Raw genomic sequence first — 16107 nt, 5'->3', positions numbered from 1 at the left:
TTAAATGGCTTTCAGGCTCGAAGCGTTGGACTTTATAAGTATGTACATTACAACCCCCTCTGAGCGCTGCGCGACTTGCGAAATAATCCTGAATCAGCCAAGATTTTGTGAAACTTTTAAAAAAAATAATGACATTATGACGCAAAAAGAACAGAAGTTGCAAGAAATAAATTTATTGCTTCCCAATTTTGTGGGGAATTATTAAAAAAAAATCGCTCAACGCCCATCGATGGTTGCAACTGGAATTGTTCTTATCGTAATGAACGGTTCCTTACGTTAAGGCAAGCCTAAATAATCGCTCGTCCCTCGTAACGCGAGCGTACGTATTATGTATAATACATTTCCGTTTTATCCTATAATTTGGCACGTGATTCACGTAACACAATTCTCCATTGTGTCCTCCACTCGAAGAACGAAAGTGTCTCTCGTACATACTCGTTACAGTGTAGTACGCGGTACATGTATGGTAATAAAGCTATACGTTATTAAGTATTTACTTGTTTATAAAAAGGGAAATAAATGACTACAGTCGCGACTATGTATTCGTGTGTCTTCTGGGATTTAATTGGAGAATGGTAATGATTCTAGAAGAGACTTTTAATCAACGGGGATTTAATATTTATTATTGTAAAATGCTCTGTTATATACCAAGTGACCAAAAGTGTTCCGTGAAAGAAAAGGCAGCCGGGAAAGAGGAGACAGAAGGATTATTTGATCCCGTTCGAGGGATCGCGAATACATAGTACGAGCAGTGTTCTACGAACTATAAATAATCCTACCTTAACGATTAAGTATCACTACGGAAGGTCGTGGTGGCTCTTCACGAGGCTGCGCCCTCCAGGAGTCGATCGCTAAGTCTCGAGTCCTCGTTCGTTAGTTTTAATAATACTGATATAGGTGTCCGACGTTTAATGTGGGATTCCACCGAGGCCATTCTCTGGCAACACTCGACATCGTCGCACCTTTTTTCTCTCGCGTGCGGCGTGTTGCCTCTGGCTTGCCTCGGTGGAACCGCACCCTTATCTCGCGCTTACGATCTGCCTATAATTATCGTTTAGACGAATAGGGGATGGAAAAGTCGACGCACCGAGCGGGGGTGGACGACTCTCCGGTTGGGATAGGGACGGCGAATATATGAATACTGTTTATTTAGGTAAAGATGCTTCGAGTTTCTGTTTCACTGGCGAGCTTAATTAAAAACAATTTGTCACGGGTGATGTGATGAAATTATTGTATACTGTTCAGTGGTATTTGAACGAAGGAATAGGGGGAACGAAATTATTGGATTGTTGAGACGATCTGTTTTGGTGAATGGATAATGGTCCTTCGAGCTATGTTTTAAGAAAAATAGCGCGGCTATGGTACAGAATTAATTGGCCGCGCAAAGTCACTTATGGGTTTAGAATAGGGGTGGTGATAAGTCGATCTCGGTTTGATCTATAGATCGTGCAAGGAGCTGGAAGCATGGGCTTACGTTTAATCTAAGGGGAATAATTCTTCGACGCGTGTCGTATTGAGCTGACGGAGGTATGTGAGTGGTTATTATTGGTTTCTCGCTATTCGTTACACCGATTAATTGAGAAATCCTCCGTAATCCCGTGACTACTTTTGTTTTTTTTTTTTTAATAGTATATTATATATATCCTACAGACTAGACGTATTATCGGTGGAAAAATATCGTATCTTGTCGGAATATCGTAAATTTGCACGTAATACATTGGACGTACTATATCCAGCAGCTTAACCTTCCCTCACGAGTATGAAAATGTAGGTTGAGCGACGGGAAAACTTTGACCCTCCCCTGACGCGTTTCTAACAGGAGGAGAGACTCGGTTGCTGCTGTCCCTTTTTTTGGGAGGTCTGAATATATAGAAATGCTGAGATCTAGAGATCCAGAGGTCTAGGAATAGAGAGATCTAGGACTCTAGAGCTCTAGAAATTGAGAGATCTAGGAATCCAGGGATCTAGAGATCCACAGAACTAAAGGTCGAGAGCTCTAGGAATCCAGGGATCTAGGAATCCAGGGACGTAGAGATCTAGAGAGCTAAAGATCGAGAGATCTGTGCATCTAGAGATATAGGAATGCAGGGAGCTAGAGATCCAGAAAACTAAAGATCGAGAGCTCTAAGAATCCAGGGATCTAGGAATCCAGGGATGTAGAGATCTAGAGAGCTAAAGATCGAGAGATTTAGGAATCCAGGGACCTAGAGATCCAGAGAGCTAAAGATCGAGAGATCTGTGCACCTAGAGATTTAGGAATCCAGGGAGCTAGAGATCCAGAAAACTAAAGATCGAGAGATCTAGAAATCCAGGGACCTAGAGATCCAGAGAACTAAAGATCGAGAGCTCTAAGAATCCAGGGATCTAGGAATCCAGGGACGTAGAGATCTAGAGAGTTAAAGATCGAGAGATCTGTGCACCTAGAGATTTAGGAATCCAGGGAGCTAGAGATCCAGAAAACTAAAGATCGAGAGATCTAGAAATCTAGGGACCTAGAGATCCAGAAAGCTAAAGATTGAGAGATTTAGGAATCCAGGGACCTAGAGATCCAGAGAGCTAAAGATCGAGAGATCTGTGCATCCAGAGATTTAGGAATCCAGGGAGCTAGAGATCCAGAGAACTAAAGATCGAGAGATCTAGAAATCCAGGGACCTAGAGATCCAGAAAGCTAAAGATCGAGAGATTTAGGAATCCAGGGACCTAGAGATCCAGAGAGCTAAAGATCGAGAGATCTGTGCATCCAGAGATTTAGGAATCCAGGGAGCTAGAGATCCAGAGAACTAAAGATCGAGAGATCTAGAAATCCAGGGACCTAGAGATCCAGAAAGCTAAAGATCGAGAGATTTAGGAATCCAGGGACCTAGAGATCCAGAGAGCTAAAGATCGAGAGATCTGTGCATCCAGAGATTTAGGAATCCAGGGAGCTAGAGATCCAGAGAACTAAAGATCGAGAGATCTAGAAATCCAGGGACCTAGAGATCCAGAAAGCTAAAGATCGAGAGATCTAGGAATCCAGGTACCTAGAGATCCAGAGAACTAAGCATCGAGAGATCTAGGGATCCTTTGATCAGAAAATTAACTATCCCATATATCTGGTCTCACCCAGAAATCCGAAAACTTAATGATGCCAGAGATTCGGGGACTCAATATTCAATGACCATATCAATGCAGCAATTTCGAAATCTCTCCTCGTGCCAGAAACGAAAAGAAAATGGCTTCGAGTAGCGAAGCTCATGCTGCTGCCTCTATTTCTCACAGCTACGTGTATCGACTCTCCTTATTCTCTCACTCTCTCTCTCTTTCAAACTGGACAAATTAGAAGTGGTCGCAGCGTGCACCATTCTTAACATTCTTCGTACCCTTACCATCTAATCACTCTAATCTACCTCGTAGATAATTGTCTATTGCTTATCGTGTCGTTTATAAAGGTTCCGTTGACGCGTACACGACGAACTGGCCGAAGGTCCTCGATCTCATCCTCGAATCGATCGTTCTATCTACACAGAGTCACGCAAAAGATGACGTCCGCTCGTAATTTGTACAAAAATTAATTAATCACCTTGTGAACAGGTCATTGGGTCCGCGACGTGTCAGTCTGAAGAGGATTGGTCTAACAGCTAGAAAAAGATACCGATATAACTGGGGCTGTATCCCATTAAGTACGATCGGCCCGTGCGGAGAACGCACATAGGCGTTCGCCCAGTACGCTTAATACATATGATTAGGGCTATTCCGCACGCGACATACGCCTAGCGTTACAATCACAAAACCTGAAGAGTTAAAAAATCCTTAAATAATTCCCCATATACTCTTATCAACTTCTGTATCCCTTATCAGCCAATAAATAGTCAAAGACGAATTAAAGTATTTTTCTAAATTCTGCTAAACAGTTAATCGGTAACAATTAATCTGGATTTAATTAATCCTCTTCGCCATTAATTTGTCGAAAGGATACAGCCCCACTTTCCCGCTGGTTTGCAGAAACGCTCGACACCTGTTGCAGGTGCATAAATTATCGAGAATCTCAATCCGAATATTAAGTACATATTGCTTTGTGCAGCTTGGGTATCTCGTCTCGATGGACTTCGCGACTTCACAGCTAAATAGAAACTGCGCTCGCAGTTCTCTGTTTTAAAATATTATATCCACACCGGGCGAGTGTAAAAGTGCCTCGAAGGGCAGTAGAAAGGGATGATCTGGGATGAAGGAGTCCGCGTGAAATGGGGGATGAAGAGACCTCGCGAAGTCACGTCCACAACGACGACGCAAAAAAGGGACATCGTTCAGGACTTAAAGTTACTTTCCCGAGTGACTTAAGTACAAAAGTGGAAAAGGGCTAGACTAGACGAACTGACGCACCGAAAGTCATCTTTTGTGGCGCGCTTGCTGGTGCTGAACCAAGGTGCGTAGGTGGAGATCTTGAATACTGGTAATTAACTAGATTACTTTACAAAGAGGGGCTGCATTTTTTAAAACGTGCTTCCACTAATTCCTACGAGTTCCTGGCCCTCTGCTAACTAAACCCTTACGCTACCTTAATCGTAGCTTCACACGATTAGTCGACACTGTCGATTCTAAAATGGGTCCTCTGGAGAATAAAAATAATCATGGACGTATTCGTTTACGATTTGGAGGGAAGGCAGCGCTTTCGGTCGAGAGATTAGAATAATGCAATTCGGAGGCTAAGGCCCCGTTCACATTAGTCACATTACTTGAAGTCAATTAACTTGAAACTGCATTACCAATGTGAACCTGTTATTTGCTTGACTTGAATTGAGGCTATCAGCGCAATAGTAGAGGTCTAACTCACAATTTTGGTTGGGGTGACATTTCGGCCTAAACCACCCCTTATACAAAATTTTTTTAATTGTATAGTGGCCTGAGCAACCTTCCAAAAACGTCCGCAAAATGGCACTGATCATTTTGTTGACTTACCTCGCGCAAAATCAATTACACAATATTCATACATTTACAGTTATATACTAATGACACACACCTGAGCAATTATATATTTTAAACAATTTCAAACAATAATACCTATGTACCTAAAAATAGAAATTAAAACAACGATCTTAGAACGTCAATAATTTCATTAGCTGTGATCTTAGAACAAAAGTTTTAGGTTTACGCTAATATTGCGCTGATAGTCTCAATTATCTTTTCAGGCTCCTCTGAAGTTTCAAGCAGAGATTCTTTCAACTTTATTTGCCTTGAAATGTTATCAACTTGACTATTGTGAACGAGGCTTAAAGTATCATCTGCGAGTTCTTGGAAACCCCCTTAGGACATTAAAAAATTACAGACAGGTCCCTATAAAATCTCCCCAAAAAATACCCACACCCCCACAAAACTATCCCGGCATCACTCCACCCTCTCGACAACCTCCCCCACTGTAAACCGAACACCCCATGCTGGGTTATTGAAAAATCGAATAATAAACCTTCCTCGTCAAAAACCATCCCCTCGACGTGCCAAGGGAGCGGGGATCCACGTCGCCGTAAATTTTCTCCTTTTCACCCTTGTACGGAATTTGTGAAATTACACGGGCAAGCGAATTTGGGTCAGATTGACCCAATATCATATATTTACAAGGAACTAGCATGCAAAAGTAAAGCTCGGTTCGTTTAATTTTTACTGTATAATATTTTAAGAACTTATTAAATTTCTAGAATAAGAAAAATGAAAAAAAATATTATTTATTATCGACGGTTATTATTTATTTAAAGATACGAAGGAGTTTCAGTCCTGGTAATAAATTGTTAAAGGAGAAATGAGAATCTGTGACTCGATGTCGAGTGAAAATTAGCGAATTTCCGTACGAGGGTTAAAAAAGGAGCAACGTCTAATAGAAATTCGTGAAACGGGCAGTGGTAGACTTGCACGACGAGTCGAGAGGAACGGAAAGAGACATTGGACTCGCAACAGATCAGGCAGGATTCGATTGTCCTCGGATTGGTGGTTGGAAGGTCCTAGTGCTGTCTCAGAACCTGCTGACCGCCTCGTCGTCGGTGACGAAGTAGTTGGAGCTCTTGACGGCCGAGCTGTACATGCTGTACGTAGGGCTGCAGACGACCAGCCCCGCTGTACAGCCGCCGAGCTCTTTCTCCGTGGTGACGGAACCGTGGCGGGCGATCGTCGACGTCCTTCGATCCTTCTTCGCCAGGGTCATCCGGCAGTCCTCGGGGCGCAGGGGCATCGAGGGGTAGGTCGGCTGCCTGGCCAGGGTCGTCAGCGCCCTGTCCCCGGTGTCGTTGAAGCTGCGCAAACGTTTGGCGGTAAAATCGGTGGGGGAGCTTGCCGATTCGCTAACGATCTCGAGATTTTTAGGTAAATATGGATAAAAGGGGGCCGCGATTCCAATTTTGTTGAATTTTAGGTGTGTTACAGAGGGTCTTCTAGAAATGTAAATTTTGATCTTATGAAATTTGTAGTTGGAAAAATCTTTGCGGGAAAAAACGACTTGTTTGGTTAAAATTACAAAAAAAAATTAAAGTTCAATATCAAGATTACAATTTTACAGAAATATTAGCAAAAAAATTGCCCCGGCTGCGATACACATCGTGTCACCACGAAGGGTTAATATTCAAGAACACTACCACCCCCTTCTACCAACTTAAGGGGAGGTTCCGGTTTAAAAATCGATTTTTTTTTCATATTATTTTTCGAATGTTCAACCTTTTAGGAATACGTGTTTAAAAGGATTCTTTGAAGATCGTAAGATTGACAAAGTTATAGGCATTTGAGTAGCGGCAAATGCTTGGGCAACACATTCGGCTACTCGGCGCCCACGTAAAACTTTAAACGCGTGTTTCTGGAAACAGTGTTCTCAAAATCGGTGGAACCTGTATCTTCTAAAGTTATTATCCGATTAGACTGAAACTTTTTTATTTTGAAGAATATACTTCTGGCTCGAGGACAGACCAGTAAAATTTAAAAAAAATGAAAATTTTTAATTTTTAAAGGCGTTGAAAGGACGAAAAATCTAGGGGAAAAGTGATGTCAAACTTCAACTGTCGTTATTTTCTAAAAAATGTCGTATTTGTAATTTTGTATGGTTTAGTCCAGGAGCGAGTTTCATGCTCTTTAATAATCTGGTATTCTTTTTTACTTCAGACCAACGGTTTAGGTCAGGCCTTCCCAAGTAGGGGAAAAGCACTCCTGAAACATAGGTTTCGGTTCTCCCTCCAACGCTACGCTTTCAGCTAAGGTGGAACGATTACTACTACCCTTTCTCCGAGGAGACAGTAACGCCGCTAGGAAGCATGTTGGGGCGCTTTAGGGTGAAAGTACCAAGTGTGTCAAGTTTTTATAGGAAATTTCATAATGACTTAAAAAAAGTAGGAAAAAATAAAATTTAAACTAGCATTTCAAAATGAGGTAAAAACAATTAAAAAAATTTATTACATACAAAGATACAGTAATATTTGTATCGTTGTAAGTAATAAAATTTTTTAATTCTTTTTACGTCATTTTGAAATGCAGGTTTAAATTTTAATTTTTAAACTTAAAAATAGTAGGAAAAATTAAAATTTAAACCAGCATTTCAAAATGACGTAAAAAGAATTTTAAAACAATATTACATACAACGATACAGTAATAATTGTAATGTTGCATGTAATAAATTTTTTAATTCTTTTTACGTCATTTTGAAATGCAGGTTTAAATTTTAATTTTTAAACTTAAAAATAGTAGGAAAAATTAAAATTTAAACCAGCATTTCAAAATGACGTAAAAAGAATTTTAAAACAATATTACATACAACGATACAGTAATAATTGTAATGTTGCATGTAATAAATTTTTTAATTCTTTTTACGTCATTTTGAAATGCAGGTTTAAAATTTAATTTTTAAACTTAAAAATAGTATCATTATGAAATTTCCTATAAAAATTTGACACATTTGGTACATTCACCCTAAAGCGCCCCAACCTACTTCCTAGAGGCGTTACTGTCTCCTCGGAGAAAGGTTAGTAGTAATCGTCCCACCTTAGCTGAAGGTGTAGCGTTGGAGGGAGAACCGAAACATATATTTCAGGAGTGGTTTTCCCCTACATGGGAAGGCCTGGTTTCGGTGCTACAGATTCCACCGATTTCGATGAATTTTTTGACGCCTCGATTTTACCGTCTCCCCAGTGCCGTCTACAATGATTAATTACAAACCAAAAAAATTATTTCTCAACATTTAAGACGTCCTTAATTCAATGCAAAAAGTCCCATTAAATTATATGTAGTAGTTTTCCTTTAATTAATTTCTAAAGATCATCTATTTCTATGGGCTCTAGACCGGAACAGCCCTTTAAATACCAATTCATTTTGTATAGATACCTGTGGTGCCTGACGATGCCCCTCTTGATCCTGCAGTGCTCGTTCCCGCCCTGCCCCTCCAGCGCGGTGCCATGCGTCTTGCAGGCCTCCAGCCCCATGGGCACAGGGGACAGCGAGCCAGGCCCATAAGAACCGCTGCTCTGTCTCCTGTCCAAAATGTGGACAAGCTCCACCGAAGGTGTCGGTGAGAACGTGCCCTACACGCCACATTCAATATTCCCTTTACCATCCACTTAACCCAAAATAAACGATAAACCAAAAACACCTAAACATCTACGCGAACCCAAACTGGAAAGAAAAGGAACAAACAGTGTCGCCGAGGTGCACCCTCAGCCTCCACCAGGGAACAGGGATCCATAAACCGTTTCCACGACTTTTCTCAGACACTTTAATGCAAAGCAACGTAACAAGGAGCGGGTGGATACAGAAATCAAGACCTTTAAAAAACAAAAAAATGATCCAAGGCTACGGGGACGTAGCGTCCAGCTCGCTCACCTGCAACGACGGTCTCCTGAGCGTTCCTCCCTCCATGCCTACCAGTTTCACCCCCTTCACGTTCTTCTTCATCCCTATGTTGGTGAGCATACCCTCCGGGGCGTTCTGAAACTCCATGTTGCTCCTTTCCACGATGCTGATCCTGTCGCTCTCCCTGGCCTTCTCGCCAGCCGCGCACGGCTCGTTCGTCTTCGCGTAATGGGGGCCGGGGGTCAGGGGGGTGACCACCGTGGTGTTCGCTGGGACGGTGACGATGTTGTTGCACGCGAGGACGACAGGGCGATCGGCTGGTACCAGGATCTGGCCCATGGAACCTCGCAGGTTCCGCACCCCCAGGATCTGGCCCCTGGACGCGTCGTTGCTCTGCAGGGGCGCGTACTGCACGGGGGTCGGGGTGTGCCTGCCGCTCATGGAGCTGTTGTGCATCGAGTTCCGCAGTGTCTGAAGGTGCTGGAGGCTCTGGTTCGCTTTTTGCACCGCGGTCCCGAGGCTGTTGGACTTCATCGCGTCCTTGTCGTAGGGGTCGCCGGATAGGGTGCCAGTGTCGGCGCGGTCGGTCATGTCCTCCACGGAGTTCGAGGTGGTGCGGTCGTCGTCGTAGCTTCCTGTACCCACACCGTCGCAGGAGTCGATGGCCGAGGTCGATTTCTGGGGAGAATGGAGTTGTGTGGAGATTTTGGGTGTGTAGGGGTCTGTGAAAGGGGGTGGTACTGTAGGGGTAGGTTACTCAGTGCTGGATTAACCTATGAACGAGATAAGCACGTGCTTGGGGAAGCAGGTGACAGGAAGAAATAGAAATTTCATGTATTTTAAAAGCTTTTATATAAGTTGTAATAATCAGGGGCGGATTTAGGGGAAAAGGCCCAGGCGGCGAACGTTCTGCGGGGCCCATTTTTTGGAGGGAATGAAGAGGTAGTTTATTAAAAATCGGCTAAATGTAGTAGGATACAAAATAAATTATAGTTTTTTTTTTTTAAAAAATTGTTCTGTCCTTTTTCTTTTTATTATATACCTGTCACGGTTTGTTGGTGGAGAAATATGGTAACCCTAGGTAGGGGTGAAGTTGGAGAAGAGTATGATACTAGAAAAATTATGAAAATGTACCTATGAGTAATTAGTGTGATGTAGAATGATAGTAATAAATTGAATTTCCTTTTTGAACTCGTCCCTCAAATTGGGATCTCAGTTTATGAAGCACTCTGTATGGGTTAGGTCTGGGCATGGGTTTCTTTTTCATAGAAATGAAGCTTAAAGGTGAGTCGGATGATTATTTTTCTACAAAGATAATTTTGCAGTCTAAGTTTGATAAGTTGGAGTAAATAATTCTGATGAAAGGTGAAGAGTAAATTTGCTTGAAAAATGGCTCACATTTACGGAGGATGTCTCCATTAAAGCAGCCCCGGAACTGCTCTGCACGACCCCAGACTGGTCCTTTGACTTCCTGGGCGAGTAGACGCTGAGGACATCGCAGCACCGTGGGAAATACCCCTTGCCAAGCAGGTTCCTAGTGAAGAAGCTTGTAATTAGTTGCGTGAACAGGGCTGCTACCATGGCGCCGGTTCGAAACGGGAACTTCTGGGTTTGCGTTTCCACGTCGTAGAAAGGGTACTCGATTAACGCTGGCACGCCTAAGCCCTTCTCTCCCCCTGAAACAGTAACATTTAGTAGTAACGTTAGGTTCCTCGAGTAGATACTAGTAACTGGGTATTCATCGAAATTAAATAGGATGTGGTATTGCATAGTTTTCAAAGGCAATAGTGAGTGTTCTGTGAGTACTTGAAGTGTATTCGAAGGTTCTTAGGAAGTAGAGAAATGAAAATACCGTAAGCACCTGCTCTAACTTTGCAGTAAATAAAAAATTCTTAGGAAGTAGGAAAAATGGAACGAAAGTTCTTAGCAGGTAGAGAAGTTGAAAATACCACGAGTACTTAAGTGTAAGTGTACTCAAAGTGTTTTAGGAAGTAGAGAAAATAAAAAGACCATAACTATTCCAGGTGTAATAAAAAATTCTTAGGAAATAGATAAAATGACCATGAGTACTCTAAGTGCAACCGAAAATTATTAACAAATAGAGAAGTTGAAAATACCATGAGTACTTTAGGTGTAAGTGCAGTCAAAGTGTTTTAGGAAGTAGAGAAAATCAAAAGACCATAACTATTCCAAGTGTAATAAAAAATTCTTAGGAAATAGATAAAATGACCATGAGTACTCTAAGTGCAACCGAAAATTGTTAACAAATAGAGAAGTTGAAAATACCATGAGTACTTTAAGTGTAAGTGCAGTCAAAGTGTTTTAGGAAGTAGAGAAAATAAAAAGACCATAACTATTCCAAGTGTAATAAAAAATTCTTAGGAAATAGATAAAATGACCAGGAGTACTCTAAGTACAACCGAAAATTATTAACAAATAGAGAAGTTGAAAATACCATGAGTACTTTAAGTGTAAGCGCAGTCAAAGTATTTTATGAAATAGAAAAAATAAAAATACCATAACTATTCCAAGTGCAGTAAAAAATTCCTATTAATAAGAAAATAATGAAAAGACCATAACTATTCCAAGTGCAATAAAAAATTCTTAGAAAATAGATAAAATGACCATGAGTACTCTAAGTGCAACCGAAAATTATTAACAAATAGAGAAGTTGAAAATACCATGAGTACTTTAAGTGTAAGCGCAGTCAAAGTATTTTATGAAATAGAAAAAATAAAAAGACCATAACTATTCCAAGTGCAATAAAAAATTCCTATTAAATAGAAAATAATGAAAAGACCATAACTATTCAAAGTGCAATAAAAAATTCTTAGGAAATAGAAACAAATAAAAACACCATAAGCACTCTAAGTGCGCTCAAAATTTCTTCTACACCCAACGCACAAAAACCACATTACTTCCTCTCCTATTTCCATAAATCCCACTATTTTCATCCCTCTCACCGCAAAGACGCAGAACAACAGCCACAAAGTACCCCGCGAGGCATCCATAAGTGTCAACCAGCGAGGGCCAATGGACCACCGTCAACAGTTGCGGGAATAGTACCACGTAGACCACATCAGAGCACAAGTACCTAGGATCAAACGGATCTCGAAATTAATCACTCCCCTGCTTAATTCTCAACGGCCATCGCGGCCGGCTGATTAAAGCGCCTCTACTCACGACAGATAATAAACGCTGTCCACCGTTAAAGCGATCGCCGTGGATAATACCGTGACCACGACCACTGAGATCCTCAGTATCAGGTTCAGTTCCCTTTCAGACGCCTGAAACAAAGCCAGTGACGACAAAGGAAGAGACTCTGGATTGCTTCCCTTCCTTCAACGCTGTGAGCGACGTTCAAGGAAAGGGGACATTATTTCTGTCAGTTTCTCAGGCATGCTTCGGAGAAGATATGTGGTTTAATGGTTAAAGTCCAGGTCTGAGTGAATTACTCCTACCTCGAAGGGGGTGGAAATAAATGGAACGAATGTGGACACAGATTCCTGTTTTCGGAAAGGGGTAGTTTGTTGATTTTAGATGAGGATTTATTGGGACGTTTATTGTCTGTCTGTGTTTCAGTTATCGCGGTAGTGGTATCGTTATTGGATTGGGAAATAGTAAGAGACTTTCGGTAATCACCTTTGGTCGCAACGTGAGTCTGTAAACGTTCCTGGAGAACATGGAGCCGCTGGCCAATATACTGGAGTCTGCTGACGACATTACTGCTGCCGAGACTGCTCCTAGGCCTGGTAATTGGATACGAAAGTGAATGGTGTTTGGGAGCTAAGACGTTTAACTCGGAACACTTTCTGTTTTGTTCTGACAAGGAGAGTATTTTAGGTGTCCGCCTCCGATCATTTTGATTTTTGGATATGTTATAGAGGACCGAAAAATAAGAAATACGTGTTTTTTTATTTTTCCCTGTTTTCATATTTGGCGGGGTGAAAACTGCGTTCAAAGTTAGGGTTGAAAAATCGTTTTTGTGGAATATCTCGAGAACTATTAGAGATAGGGGAATAGTGTCAATGGACGAATTTTGTGTCTTTGAATACGAAATATGACTGACTCACCAGATTTTCGAAAATCCATAAAAATAATTTTTCAAGCCTAACTTTGAACGCAGTTTTCACCCCCCAAATATGAAAACGGGGGAAAATAAAAAACACGTATTTCTTATTTTTCGGTCCTCTGTAACATATCCAAAAATCAAAATGATCGGAGGCGGACACCTAAAATACTCTCCTTGTGAGTAAAAGTGAGTTGCAATGGGGGTGGATTATTCTTCTAGTCCAAGGGAGCTTATTGTTAGTCAAAATAACTGGTTTTAAATTGGGTAACAAATTTACCATTTTTAAATATGAGAAAAATGTATTTCTAAGTAGTATAAATATGTATAACATTCTGTATATTATTCTTTAACAATAAAAGAATTTAAGAAATATGAATAAAGGTTTATTTTCTTTGCATAACGTATTTTATAAATAACCAGTCGTTTTGTTAACAATCTACAGGGGAGGTTAAAAGAAAATTTAAAAATATTAATTTTGAGTATGTGCAGCTAGATTATTTGTTACACTTGGCAGCACTATCTTACTCTGAGAACCCTGTGACTTTAGGTGACAAAAATAGGGACGTAGTTGCATATTTTAAAATTCTGATATTTTTTATTAATATTAAGCTTTTAACTTATTTCTACCAGCGCCGTGTTGATGAACTATATATTGATAATGCGAATTTACTCAGAACTCGACTTCGAATTGAGCGAATTCGGATTATCGAGACTCCTCTGTACGCGATGAACATTAAAGTGTCTGTTTCGTGCGCTGACGAATTTGCAGGATTTGTTCACTGCAGAAGATAAGTGTTTCTCTCGAGCTTTATTCTTTACCATCTCTCGACCCCGTTTCTCAAATTGCCTGGGTGAGAGTCGCGGTGTAATTTGTGGTACAATGGCGAAAGGGGCCATTCTCAGTGCCAAAACGGGTGTAAAACGTGCAATTGACATTTTCTCACGGAGACTCCGTTTTCGAGGAAAATGAATTCCACTGATTTTGCACGGGCCCTGAAATTATCTACCAAGAGGATTTTAACAATTTCCAAAAATCATATTTTGCAACTCCCAAATTAATTCTAACACGAATCAGACACAGATTAACACAGCTTCATAAATTCTCAATACTGATAAATTCGAATCCATTAATCCCTTAAGACCCACAACCGTAATACGTATTACGTTTCCTGCGAACAGTCTCAAAATTCCACCTACGTAATATTACCTTCGACAGAATAAAAAGTAAACGCTTTTTTCGAAAAATAATGTTTCATCGCAGTTCAAAAACATTTATGTAGTAAAACTAAAAGTAAAAGAAGGTACAATTTTTTTTAACGTTTTCCTAATATTTAGTGTGTCTTTGAAGGGTTAATATCTTCAAAACCACAATTATTGACCACAATTTCCACGTTCCTCTAAATTCTCTAGAGTACCTACCCATTAAAATTCAAGCTCTCGGTATAGTAACATTATTCGCCCTTTAAATAAATGACTTTAAAAAAGACTGTATTTGCACCACGTTTACTCGTAAAAAAATTGATAACAACGACCTATCACGTGAAAAAAGAAAAATGAAGATTGTAGGAAAAATTCGCCTTCCACAAAAAGCAACGACTCACCCACGAAGGAGACCCATTGAGGCGTCAGATACCGGAGAACCATTGGTAACGCGGCATTCCCATCGTTCGCCAGCACGCTCTTGTTTAATCCCTCGATTGACGACCAATCAGTAGCTCGAGCCACGACACCGATCAGTGCCGAAGGGATGGCAAGGATCATACAGCCGAACATCGAGGCTATCGATAGGGTAGTCGCCACGGACGTGCTCCTCATGCTTAGGATTCGCTGGAAGTAGCCCTGAAAGAATCAGACGAGTGATCGTCAGATTCAGTGTGATCAGTTAGATTTGCATAAGAGAAACGAAAATTAATTTTCTGTTCCAGGGTATCTGTAGAAGTTTATTATTAAAACAAAAAAGTAGATTATTAAAAACTTCTATTATCCTATAGAAAAAGATATAGTGGATTATATATATAGTTATTAAAAACTCCCATTATCCTATATTATTAAAAAGTTATAGTAGATTATTAAAAACTCCTATTATCCTATATTATTAAAACGTTATAATGGATTATTAAAAAACTCCTATTCTATATTATTGAAAAGATAAAGTAGATTATTAAAAACTCCTATTCTATATTATTAAAAAGATATAGTAGATTATTAAAAACTCCTTTTTTATATTACTGAAAAGATAAAGTAGATTATTAAAAACTCCTTTTTTATATTACTGAAAAGATAAAGTAGATTATTAAAAAACTCCTATTCTATATTATTAAAAAGATAAAGTAGATTATTGAATATTTTGAGTATTCTGAGTATCTGGGTTTAGTGTTTTAAGGTAACTTCTACTAAACACCCTTGAGCAACAAATTTTCGAGATCACCCTTATCACATTAGTTCCACAAATTATGTCACAAATTAAAGATAATTGTAATAGTAGGAAATGGTAGAGTGAGGAATCGTTTTGGGACCACTAATTATTATTATTATTATTATCATTATTATTATCATCATCATTATCATTATTATTATTATTATTATTATTATTATCATTATTATTATTATTATTATTATTATTATTATTATTATTATTATTATTGTTATTATTATTATTCGTTATGAGCGCTAATAGATACGTTGGGTTGAAATTTGTACCTATCAGTATTTTTTTTTTAATTTACTGTGTCTTGGGAACCCAATAATGTTACATTTTTTGTTTATATTGTTTGATTTTAATACCTGCCAAGGGATTCCTCCGAATACCAGCAACAGCATGCCGTCCACCCATTCGCCGAGATCCTCGTTCCTTATTTCCCCTAGCCATTCGTGGGGCGCGAGATTCTTCTCGAAGGACACGGCGGGGTGCAGAAGGGAGAAGGGCGCAGCCACCCCCAAGCCGACTATGATGCAGACTAACTGCAGGGCATCAGTGCAAGCGACTGAATACAACCCACCAAACACCGTGTATCTGCAATTGAAATGGCACTTTAAGCTATTCGACGCTTCGCGCGCGCCCCGTGCGGAAATCCTTTAATTACATGCGTTAACCGTGTTTACTGAACGCCTAGAGGCGTTGTACTTGAATTCTGTTTTTTCAAGAAAGAGAGAAAGTGGAGAAAGTAGAAGGGTGGTGTCATTTGCCGGGGTACTTGGAGAATTTACGGTTTTATAAGAGGAATAGTAGAATTCTATGTTTAACT

The 16107-nt window shown here is 40.1% G+C and overlaps 1 protein-coding gene across 2 annotated transcripts in view; it reads right to left on the bottom strand.

The window, feature by feature from the left end:
• Positions 1-482: 482 nt before the first annotated feature.
• The window catches only part of LOC143366384 (high affinity choline transporter 1), a 33157-nt gene continuing 17532 nt past the window's right edge, over positions 483-16107 (bottom strand). Inside the window, exons 6-15 of one of the 2 annotated variants that reach the window (XR_013084726.1) lie at positions 15647-15875; positions 14464-14701; positions 12433-12539; positions 11974-12077; positions 11754-11884; positions 10189-10466; positions 8821-9468; positions 8326-8522; positions 2973-6257; positions 483-2940 (exon numbers count right to left, since the gene is read on the bottom strand). Coding sequence is in view for 1 of the 2 variants with exons in the window: in XM_076807446.1 (XP_076663561.1) it covers positions 5981-6257; positions 8326-8522; positions 8821-9468; positions 10189-10466; positions 11754-11884; positions 11974-12077; positions 12433-12539; positions 14464-14701; positions 15647-15875 (2209 nt within the window). In the remaining variant the exon portion in view is untranslated. Of the gene's footprint in view, positions 6258-8325; positions 8523-8820; positions 9469-10188; positions 10467-11753; positions 11885-11973; positions 12078-12432; positions 12540-14463; positions 14702-15646; positions 15876-16107 lie in introns of both variants that reach the window. The other variant, XM_076807446.1, reaches the window with a different exon arrangement.

The sequence above is a fragment of the Andrena cerasifolii genome, chromosome 2 (assembly GCF_050908995.1).
Source record: "Andrena cerasifolii isolate SP2316 chromosome 2, iyAndCera1_principal, whole genome shotgun sequence".
Taxonomy (NCBI): Eukaryota; Metazoa; Arthropoda; class Insecta; order Hymenoptera; family Andrenidae; genus Andrena; species Andrena cerasifolii.
This window is presented reverse-complemented; position numbering and strand designations above follow the sequence as displayed.